General features: G+C 44.4%; 1 protein-coding gene across 4 annotated transcripts in view; it reads right to left on the bottom strand.

Annotated features, from left to right (window-relative positions):
- Positions 1-666: 666 nt before the first annotated feature.
- The window catches only part of ASIC2 (acid sensing ion channel subunit 2), a 392,894-nt gene continuing 381,934 nt past the window's right edge, over positions 667-11,626 (bottom strand). For 2 of the 4 annotated variants that reach the window (XM_053362111.1, XM_053362113.1), the window contains 3 exons: positions 10,380-10,459; positions 5,108-5,176; positions 2,179-3,252 (listed from right to left, as the gene is read on the bottom strand). In XM_053362111.1, the coding sequence (XP_053218086.1) occupies positions 3,151-3,252; positions 5,108-5,176; positions 10,380-10,459 (251 nt within the window). In that variant the 3' untranslated portion in view covers positions 2,179-3,150. Of the gene's footprint in view, positions 996-2,178; positions 3,253-3,369; positions 3,434-5,107; positions 5,177-10,379; positions 10,460-11,626 lie in introns of those variants that run through there. The other 2 variants (XR_008327307.1, XR_008327306.1) reach the window with 2 other exon arrangements.

Below are 11,626 nucleotides of genomic sequence, written 5' to 3'. Positions count from 1 at the left end.
ACACACCTGCCCTTTGGAACACCCTCCCCCATAAGAAAGCCATACTACCTTTTTGCCACGTACTGGAAACATGTTTTGTTCATACAGGCAATGTGCTGACCACAGACCTTACTTGCACACAACACAGCCCAGCAGCTGGGATTGCATACGTATTCCTGCTTTGCTTTGTGTCTTTATACAGATCTATTGTTTTGATTGTGCTTCATGGTTTTGTGTCACACACAGCTTTAAAACATAAAGTAGTATTTACATAGTTTTCAAATAAATAAATGGAGGTGGCGGGAGGCATTCTTGGTGAAAGGGTGTTTCAGCTTTGCTGAAGCTGCAGGACACTCTTTAAGGCATGTTATGTGTAGTTCTTGGGCATGTTTTGCAGAGGTTTAGGGCTTAAGACCTGGAAGCTAATTGTAGCTTGAAAAAAGACCTACTAGATACAGAAATGCTATCCACTTAGGCTGCACATCCTATTCCCTTGTATAGGGGAGAAAGCCTCATTGAACTTAGTGGGGCTTTTGAGTAGACAGGGATGGAATTGCACTGTTCATTTTCTTACTAGCTCTTTTGCAATTGTTAAATTACCTGCATTAGAGAAGCCTGCTCTTTCCACAGCTGGTTAGACACAATGCACCTACTTCACAAACCCCTTCTCTTCCACTTTTCCTCTATTCTTCTGGGCATTCTATGAGGAATATGTGTCATCTTTACTAGGAAATTAACTGTAGACAATCTACCCACCTCAGCTGCTTCCTGCTGTAATCCTTCCCCCACAATCCTTAAAAGCTGTTCAGGCCAGAGGTCTCTTTGGAAATAGATCAAATAGCCTTTTATTCCTGGAACTGCTCCCTGATACATTGTGCATCTTCCAATGAGTATTTATGATGTGCCAGCACACCTTGTCCCACAAATGGCACATTATCTGTAGACTTTCTAGCTTAAGCAACGTGAGAGGCAAGCAGTTTTCATTTTGTCCAGACATTCCCTTCTAAACAACTGACCTAAAAGGAAAAGGGAAAAAAGGGGTTTCCTGCATTATTGTGTTGCTTTCTTACTGAAATTCAAACTTCTAATGGAAGCCAGAAAAGGAGCTTTAGTGTGTGTGTGTTTGTGTGTGTGTGTGTGTGTGTGTGTGTGTGTGTGTTTTGAACTATTGTTTGGGTTGAAATTGGGTGCTGTCTTTCCATAGCAAATCCTATCATGTTGTGTTTTTTGTTCAAAGAAATCAGATTGGAATGCTCACCAAATACTTCAGAAGCAAGAGCTCATGGGACCACAGAGTTAATCAAAGCATCACACATGAGAAGGGATGTTGTGACACTGGATGCCATCAAACTTCAGTAAGGAAAATGACACTGATCAACACACTATGAAATCACACAGCCAACATGATGCCATTCCCAAACAATGGTTGCTGTGTGGTTTCGCTGGTTGTGTTTGCACATAACACTAAGCCATGGTTTGTTTCAGCCATGGAAGAAATCACACGATTTCAAGAAACCACCAGATGCCACAGCTTGTTGCTATGAACTGTGGTTTATTTTCCAGATGATATTGCCTAGTGCCCCTGTATTCTGGCAAGTATCTGCAATGCAGTGGTTAAACAAACCACGGTTATGCAGAGTTAATGGGTCAGGACAAAAAGTCAAGCTACTGTTAAAACAAGCCATGGTTTGCAAGCTAACAACAAACCATGGCAGTTTGTTGCCAGAAAACAAACCATGGTGAGTTTGCTGGACTGAGTCTGGACATTCCAACAAACCACAACATAGCTAAATGAAACTAAGCAATGTAGCTACGACCTGAGATAGCTCAGTTGGCAGGTAGAGCACGAGAGACTTAATCTCAGGTTCATGCCCAACGTTGGGCAAAAGATTCCTGCAATTGCAGGAATGACTAGATGACTCTTGTGGTCCCTTCCAACTCTACAGTTCTATGAAGCAGGAACAAAGCAGGCCGCTATGTCCGAGTGTAGGGCTGCTCACTTGGTCAGCAATGGATTAAACCCAATTAAAATGTTAAGAGCCTGCTGACTAATAGTCTGAACAGAGGACCATGCTTCTCTTTTTGGTGTTAAGAAAAAGAAAGAATGTCTGCAAAGAGCACCCCTCCCCCTTTCTGCGGGTTCCCAGCTCTGGTCAAGCATCTGCCACGGTGCAAATAAACAGATGCAGCACAAACTGGCCCCTTCCACAAGACCACCTTTAATAGAATGAGGAAGCAGGGTAGGTCAGAATGTTGATTGAACACAGTCTCCCCCACGCCCACCCTCAGCCCTGAGACACACATGTTGTATTAACACACCAATCTGAACAAGACGGAAGCTGTGGCTTACGAGTGCCAATGGGGCTGGTGTGTTTGTGGGTGCCTGTGTGTAGGGGGGTGGGGTGGGGCGGTCTGCAGCGGTAAGATGAGGGGAGCCATTTTGTAGCTGAACCTGCTCACCTTGGTGGCCGGTGACCGGGTCCAAATAAAGGATCTCAAGCAGGGCTCCGAGACCCTTTCACAGATTGAGACGAGACAAAAGGAACAGTGGCTTTTTGAAGGTCGGTCAGGCCTTTGGTTGTTCCTAACTCAGCCTGTGGTGTCATGTAATTGGGCGGGGAGACAGGACGGGACGGGACAGACGGGGAGGGGTAGGGGACTTCTGTGCCGTGGCCTACTCTTTTGTCGTGGAAAAAAAAGTAACAGCTGTTAAGACACGGCTTGTAAAGAAAGAAGAAAGTGGGGGAGATATTGCCATCAAAAAGACTGGCATGCAGGCTTCTTTTGTACAGTCATTGGCAGTTTATGAAATGACGGTTCCTTGGTTGTCGGATTTGTACAGTTCAAAAAATAAAACCACAAAAAACCGAGGCGCGGCGTCCGCTGGCGAAGACAACCCTGCCCTGCCCCTTCGCACACCCTCCTCCTCCTCCTCCCCTCCCTACGTGGACAGAGGGACGCGACTGAGTCCAAAGCGCCTCTCGCTGGATTTTGGCAAGAAGAGAAAGAGAAGAGTTGGATGCATAGCAAATTCCTCCGTGGTCATCCACACCCCAACCCACCCTGTGCGGCGAACCTGAGCAAGATTCCCTGGCTTCCGGGGGTGGGGGGCAGAGGGGGGGGGGTAAGAGTTTCTGCCATCTGGATATCCACGGTGCCGAGGGGCTGCTGTCAGCACGCAATCTCGTCCAGCGTGCCCAGGGTCGTCTGCAGGGGGACCGTCACAGTGTGGCTGATGGGATCGGAGTGGTTTGGCAAGGGCTCGCATGTGCTCTGGGGAAGGAGAGAAAGAGAAAGAGAAAGAGAGAGAGAAAGAAAGGAAGGAAACGTGGTGTGCAGCGTAGGAGCTAAAGAGACAGTAAGCATAGAAGGGCCTTGTTCAAATCTCACCTCAGTCATGAACTCACTAGGTGGCCTTAGGCAACCAATTCTTCCTTCAGTCTCAGCTCTCCATCTGCAATACGGGGATAACACATTGGCCTACCTTCCAGGGACATTGTAAGGACTGCTGAGACAATGCATGGGGAGTGCTTGGACCCGACTGAGAAGTGATATACAAATGCTAGGTTTTAATTTAATATCTGCCCTAGGGGCTGGGAGGATCCAATTCCTCATACTATTAAGGCGCCTAGAACTGAAACAGATTAGGAAAAGGAACTTGGAGTGGAGGGAGCTTATGTAAGATTAGCTTCCACTTTTGATGAAACAGCTGCACTTGTGATTTTCAAACACTGAATCCAGAGATTCCAAAGCAGCACTGTGGCTTTCAGCAAGGCAGTCTAAACCCCCAAAAACAAATCTAGCAGAAAATGGTCATGGCAACCATGTGTGTGTGTGTCGTGTGTGTGTGTGTTGTATATGTATATATGTGTTTGTTTGCGTCTGCAACAAATATCATACTATTAGTGTCAAAATGTACATTAATATTGGACATGAGCCATAAACATGCTTAAAGCCTGTTCATTCCACTAGAAGTGAGTTAAGCACTTATTTCAATTTATCCATTGAAATAAACAGAACCTCAAAGTAATCAGCTTGTGAGTATTGATGTTTGCACCTTGAAACCATCACGCTTTGAAATCTGAAACAATCGGTTTTGAAATGTGCATTTTGTGTGGGCGTGTGTGTGGTGTCAAATTTGGAAAAGCAAATGTCTTTGGGGGTTTAAACAGCTGCAATCTGAAAATACGCAAGTAAGTCTTACTGAACTCAGAAATATCTCACACTGGGTAAACATGTTCAGTATTCTGCTTTAAACCTGACAGCTCAAACGGAATTACTGGTAAAATTTTAAATCTGAGGGAGCGGAGAATCTGTAAAAATACAGAACACAATCCATCCAAGTTTAAGTGTTGTGCAATACAAGCCAAAGAATGTTTATTCCAGGGTTAAGTTCCACTTTGTTCAGTGGGTCTTATTGTCAGCTAATATGTACAGGATTGCAGATTTAAAGACCCACTGATTTCAGTGGGATGGATTTAAGAACATGGTTCACACTCCATAGAAATATGTGCTTAACTCTGGCTGGATCATGTCTGTGATTTATTTATTTACCATATTGGGACCTGCCTTGAGGTAGAAGGTGATATAAAATCCATACACACAAACACACAGACACATGTATTTAGCTATCATCTGCGTTTTAAAAAATGTCAACAAACCAAGATTATTTTGAATTGTGGGAAGGGGCTAAATAACAACAATCTAAATAAATCATGCACACAGGGCTCTGATGCAAACAGTTCCATCCTCCAGTGTATTCCATAAAAGGTCTAATCTATCTTTTATTTCTGTGGCTAACAACTATTTTGCTCTTGACACAGCATGATGGATGTGTCTTTTTGCTTGCTTAGTTTAAGCTCACAAGGACCTGAAATACCCCAAAGTTTTTGCTCTTCTTTACTTTTCTTGAAAGCCGACAAACTTTCAAAACCCCATCAGGACCAATGAGTCCGTGTCAGGTAAACTCCAACCTAAAATGCCTCACATTGCAGAAATGAATCACAACTTCAATTCTTACCCACCCACGGAAAGTGAGCATTGCAGGGTAATGAACCCGTCTGGTTTGCGAGAGCTTTTAGTATGCCCTACACCTGCTTTAGGCCCAGGGAATCCCCTGCTTACTTACCACATTCTCATCGTGGCTTCCTTCCTCCTCTTCCTGGCCAAGAAGATCTAACAACTTCTCCTTGATCAGCTAAAAGAAATGGGAGAAAGGGGGAGGCTCTTAGTCCCAACAGAACCTTGGCACAGCCCACCCATCCGCAGATGCAGGGAAACTGGTCCTGTTTGCTTTATATGAGACTAATGATTTATTCTGCTTCTGCTAGTCCATGAAGATAGTTCATATCATATTGCGGATATGGAACTGAGGCTCAAAAAATAGTTGCTCACCTATGGCCACCCAATAAACTTATCAAGGAGGTAATTGTCAAAAAGACCCCTGTGCTACATATATACTTCTAGCCTATATCTCCTTTTACTTTATTTTTTTTAGATGGTTCTCTTTCTCCCCGCCCCCCTCTCCTGGTGCTGAAATTTTGCTGATTTGCTACGGCTTCCAAGACCCCAGCACATGTGCTGGAACGATCAAGCTTGCCCCCTTTTCTTTGCCTTCTCAGGAGCACGTGTGCCAGGTCAGAGGACCACTGATAAAGGCTCGGCGGCATTTTTACAAGTGGCCACTATGGATGGGAGATGGAATAACTTTTGCTGAATCAAGCGATGGGTCACATTATCCCCCTTGGTCAATGCTGTCAGCACTGTAAAACTTGCAGCACCTCTGAGAGGAGCAGCTCTGGCACCAGAAGCCAATTTTCAAAAGTGAGGCATGGAGTGAAACCACAGGAATCTGATCTACACTTTAGAAATTGTAGACACGGGAGAAGAAGGAAGGTGCAGGGTCACCACGGTAAGGAGAAGGTTGGTTTTCCCTTCCAACCTTGTTGCCACAGACCTTTTAATTAAAAAGTGGATGCCATCCTTTTGCTTAATTTTATGTAGAATCCAGATTGCCAGCCCATTTCATTCCAGCTTCTCCCATATTGTCCTTGTGTCTGTTTCTAGACCTCATTTGGGGAACTGTATTTTTTTGGTATAAAAAACCAATTGCAGTGCCAACCTTCTCAGGAGGGACTGGCAAAATGTCATTGAGGCTTCTCAGGGTGCCTGTCCCTTCAATTCCCCCCTTTATATGTTAAAGCTGCTTCTGCCCCTTTAATTAGTGGCTTTCTGTTTACTCACATGGTTGACATTCACCACTTCAATAGCTAGTTCTTGTTCCTTTTTGGGGGGGAGAGGGGCAGAAGGGCAATAATGACAGGTTTCTTCTTAACAGCCAGAGCATTTTCACTTTTATTTCTCCCCTTGTTTTATAATTGCAATTGCATAATAATAATAATAATAATAATAATAATAATAGCTGCAAATAAGAAAGCAGAAAGGAGATCCCCTCACTTGAAAGGGGACAGGAACCAGCTAATCAAAAGCTGATTCAGGAATTCAGTCATATGAGTGAACAGGAGAAGTTTAATTAAAGGGGCAGAAGCAGAGAGGAAAAAGCCATTTTAAAAGAAAGGGGCAAGGAGGGAGCTACTAACAAAAGAGACTGTTGCAGGATTTTTATAAGGAATACAGGGCTGTTTTAACTGTTTCAATTACACTTCCAGCTGAAAGGTCCCTACTGTGAAAGCAACCCTTTCCTCAGTTGCTAACAACTCTGAGTAAATGCCTTTCTCATTTTCCCATCAACATCAGGACTAGACACTTGCCCCATTTTTTTATTTTATTTTTTTACAGAAGGCAGGTTATCAGACAGCAGTGGTGGGCACCACGCTGTGTGCAGAAGGACCATAATCCACGTTCTGTGGCATAACAATGGCTGCCCAGACCTGACTGCCTGGGGAACTGGGAAGCGAGTGTTGCAGGAGCTGAAAGGTGGCGTGCATGGTGGTTGCAGAGCTCATATTTGGCCTGTTTGACTTTAGGTTTTGACACTTGTTTGACCCGAAAGGAATCCCAAAACGTAACCACGCAGTTTTACACAAATAGATGGAAAACCTTCAAAGTCTGTGAGGGTCCCTGGGGGAAGAGAAGGCAATGGATGGCTGCTGCTGGTGTGCATGTGTGAGAGAAGATTCCATGAAGCATGCCTGCTTCTGCCTTCAGCATCTGTGAAAGCTGCTCCATTAGGGAAACTGGGGCACTACCCCACCAGCCCCAGACTGCCAAAAAAATAATGGAACTGTGCAATTGGAAGGGACCCCAAAGATCCACCCAGTCCAGCCTCCTGCAAGGGAGGAATCACAGCTAAAGAATCCCTGTCAGATGGTCATCCAAATGCTATTAAAAAACCTCCAATGAAGGAGAGGCAGACCCCTCTTGTCTGCCTACTTATTTACATCCAGTCCAGGTGCTGGCCCTGGCTGTCAGCATCGTCCTCCTCCTCCTTAGTCTCCCTGTTGCCCTTGTAGAACTCAGCAGAGAGGGTGATGGGGAGAAAACTAGAATTTGTTGGCCCTGCCTGGCTCCTCCTACTGCTGGCTGACCCTACCAGTTCCAGTGAACACCAGCCACCGCTGTTCCCGGTCCACCCCTCGGAAAAAGCTGCTTTAAGAGAGAGGCCTACGTGTTCCAGAGCACCTAGCCGCACGTGCCAAACTCATGAGCTGGCATCCAGCTGAGCTGAACAAGGCCCCTGGCTAGGTGGCTCTGACAGAACTAGCACACAGCAAAGGTAGCTGGGCAGAGCGTATTTTAAGACAGGGGCCTCACAGGTGATCCTATGCCCAAATTTATCCACATGCAGCTCCCTGTATTTGGAGTTGCGGCACAGCAGGGTAGGCCTTATTTAATTTTAATTTGTACTATTAAATTCCAATAGGTTGTTGGATATTCCTTTATTTGATATAAGTTGTTTATTTTAAAGTTATATTTTTATCACAACATTTTTTTTGTATTGGATCAGATTATTATAAGGTGTGTGTTCTTTGCTGTTTCTTCAGCTTGTAAACTGCCTTGCATATATAGAAAAGCAGTATAAAAATTAAAAGTACCGTATTTTTTGCTCTATAAGACTCACTTTTTCCCTCCTAAAAAGTAAGGGGAAATGTGTGTGCGTCTTATGGAGCGAATGCTATCACAGAAGCCAGAACAGCAAGAGGGATTGCTGCTTTCACTGGCTTCTGAGATTCAGAATATTTTTTTTCTTGTTTTCCTCCTCCAAAAACTAGATGCGTCTTGTGGTCTGGTGCGTCTTATAGAGTGAAAAATACGGTACTCTTATTATGCTCACTTTCTCCCTCCCCCCCATTTTTTTTAATTAAAACAAAGATAAAAGAACTACAGTCATACCTTGGATCCCAAACACCTTGCAAGTTGAATGTTTTGGCTCCTGAACGCCGCAAACCTGGGAGTGATTGTTTCGGTTTGCGAACGATCTTTGAACCCAAACATCCAATGGGGCTTCCGCGGCTTCCGATTGGCTGCAGGAGCTTACTGCAGCCAATCGGAAGCCATGATTTGGTTTTTGAATGTTTTGGGAGTCGAACGGACTTCTGGAATGGATGCTGTTCGACTTCTGAGGTACTACTGCACACACAATCAGAGAATCATCTCAAAATAGTCCACAGAGCTTTGTCAAAGCGTATATGCTAAAATAATCACAGTCTTAACAAATACCAGGAGATACATAATAACTTCCATTGCTTGGACAATTGTCCACAACTAAAAAGGTATTATGCCCACTTTCTATCTCTATTAATTGAGTGCCCACCTCTGCAATGTGCAGGAGGGTGGCCTGCGGATGACCAAGCAGAGTGAACCAGGAGCAAGGAAGGTGCTCCCATCTTTCACTCTGCTCAAGAGTTCCCTGGCCACTCCAGCTTGAGCTGCCCAGACAGGGGAAAAAGGCGTAGAGAACTGAGCAAGCAGGAATGAACAATGTATAATGGGGAGCCTCTCCTGTTGCTGCCACTTAAAAAGGGGGGGATAGAGCCAGGCCTAAGGGACTGCCTCCCCCTGCCCTTTACATCTCTCTTGTGTCTTGGTTTCTCTAAGGGCCATGCTAGACATCATGTTTAAATGCATCTTTACATTCAGCTTTCTCTTTTAAAAAATGCAAATAGAAATTGCTGGGTTATTAGCCAAATAATTACTGGGATTACAGCAAGTGGGAAGGGAGTCTATATCCCTCTTCTCTCCTGTTGTGATCCAAAGGAAAATTGTTCACTGAAGCTGCTATTTTCATTGTCCAAAAATCCCCCCACTGGTGGTGTTATGTATTGAAGTTCTCACCCTGGGCCAGCAGGGGGATACTGTAGATAGTTTTCACTCAGGTCCACGTCAGTTATTTTAGGCGGGAAACCCTGGGTTGTTGTTGCTACAATGTTGACAGCCAGCTGCCTATAAAAGCAGGCCGGCTGAGCTGTTTACTGTTCAGTTCTGTCCAGCTTACAAGTAAAGAGCTGCTCTGGAGAAATCGCTGTGTCGTCTGCTATGTTCGCCCACAACTTAACAGGTGGCAGCTGTGCTTTCTTCTTATCTTTGCTATAAGACTGGGATGGGAGTGGAGATGTGAGTTCCTCCCAATGCAAATAGCAGCTTTGAAGAAGCATTTTCCATTAGGGCTGTGGTAGGGAAAGAAATGGTTAAATCTCCCCACCACGCCTACTGCAGTCCTGATAATTATCACACCCCCACATATGGAGGCTCATATTTGCATTTAATAAAACATGCAAATATGCATAATGCAAGTAAGCATTTAAACAGCACATCTATTTTGGTCATACAATTTTTAAAAAATGTAAATCTGACATTTGAGGGAGCCTAATTTAAGTTTGGGGGCTATTGTTCTGCAGCCCAGATTTATTACTGAGGGTTCTTGTTGCACACAATTTGGTCTTGATAGCACACAAGACCCAGGCTTTACACTTCTCTAACTTGGTTCACCATTTCTGAGTTTATAGCAGAAACTTGAATGTGGGTTTGGATTTTGGGCTTCAAGTTTTCAAAATTCATTGCAATCAGGAAATCCCAAGAAATGCAGATAGCAGAATTTCAAATGTATTTTGTCTTCGAAGGAGAAGGCTGGGGAATTCAGGGAATGGATTTTGTAGAGAAAGCTGGGTGGGAATCGAAGGCCAGGAGAGGCAGAGAGAATGAAATGGGGCGCTTCATACCACAACATTTTGTTGTAGGCCCCAGTCATTTATTACGTTTACATGCTGTTCTCTCTTTTTTTAGCCAGAAAAAACATCGAGGCAGCTTCAAAAGAAAATACAAGGGAGCCAAAGGAAGCTTAAGTATCTAGGCACTTGATGGGGTCAGAGAGGAGGGGCTGGATGGCACCTGGATGCTAGGATTACATAAGTCACCACAACAGAGGGAGGGCCACAACTTACCTCATAGATGTAGTCAAATATTTCCAGAATGGTGAGGATACTAGCACCAATAAAAAGGCCCATCTGACCTCCAATATCACCTGGAGAAGGGAAAGAAAACCGAAACAGACGTTTTATCCACACACTATTTATGGGGGTGTAGAGAATAACACAGTTTGGACCTATTGCGGATCTGTGCTCACCAGCTTTTGGGGCAAAACATGCTACCCTCCTTCAAGCAGTCCAGTTCAGGAGCAACTGGCTTCCCTGGTTTCCAGCAAAAGCTTTGCAGAATGTGGATTGTCTGGGCTTTGCCACTATTACAAAACCAGGCTGTGCAGGCACCAAAGAATGTTCAAAGCAGTTCCCCACAAAATCCTGGGAACTGTAGTTTCCCCCTCACAGAGCTATGATTCCCAGGATCCTTTTTTTTATTATTAAAAAAAATGCATTTAATGTAATTCCTTTTTGGAGGAAGGCAGTTGTGTGCATTGAAAATGCTTTAAAGGTCTTGTGTGGTGTTGCCTCAGTGAGCTACTGGGAACTGAGTGCATTTGAGCCTCAGAGTCCTCTTTAGGCACCAAACAGAAGGGCATTTGCAATATCAGCTCCTGTGGTTAGCAGGCAGTAGCCTCTGAATTGGTCAACACTAGCATCACTCCTGACATCTTGGGCTCCTGGCTGTTTGTGATCAGCAGAGCAATACAATTTGCCTATTATAGTTCAAAGACCCTTCCTCTCTCTCCCTTTCTTTTACAGTGAAGTAAACTTATTTCAAGAAAACTGGCAATTAAATGCTCCCCATTGCCAGCACTGTGGAAACATAAACTGATGATGGAACAATTAGGAGAGGTTATTCAAGGAGGAATTAGTAGGCCATTGATGGCTAACCTCCATTCACACTCATCAGGAAGTAATAAAATGGGTTCCACCTGCACACAGGAAGTATCTAATTAAAAGCACAGCAGCACTTTAAAAAGTCTCAGTAGCACTTCACCTGTCCACACTAAAAGGGGAAATTCTACAATTGTGCTTTATTATAACACACACACACACACACACACACACACACCAAATCCCACCACAAAAACTCTGGTCTTGGGGGTGTGGGAAATCTGAGGACCACACAGAAAACACCAGAATGCAGCAGAATGTCAGGGGCATCTGTATCCTCCATGAAAAGTGAGTGAGTAAAGAATGTCCACTCTGTGTGTGTGTTTGGTGGGTGGGAAGTCCGGGCGCAGAAGCTATGTTTGTGGTTGAGGTGC

Source organism: Podarcis raffonei, chromosome 13 (assembly GCF_027172205.1).
Source record: "Podarcis raffonei isolate rPodRaf1 chromosome 13, rPodRaf1.pri, whole genome shotgun sequence".
NCBI lineage: Eukaryota > Metazoa > Chordata > Lepidosauria > Squamata > Lacertidae > Podarcis > Podarcis raffonei.
Note: the sequence above shows the minus strand (reverse complement) of the source record. Positions and strands in the feature narration are given on the sequence as shown.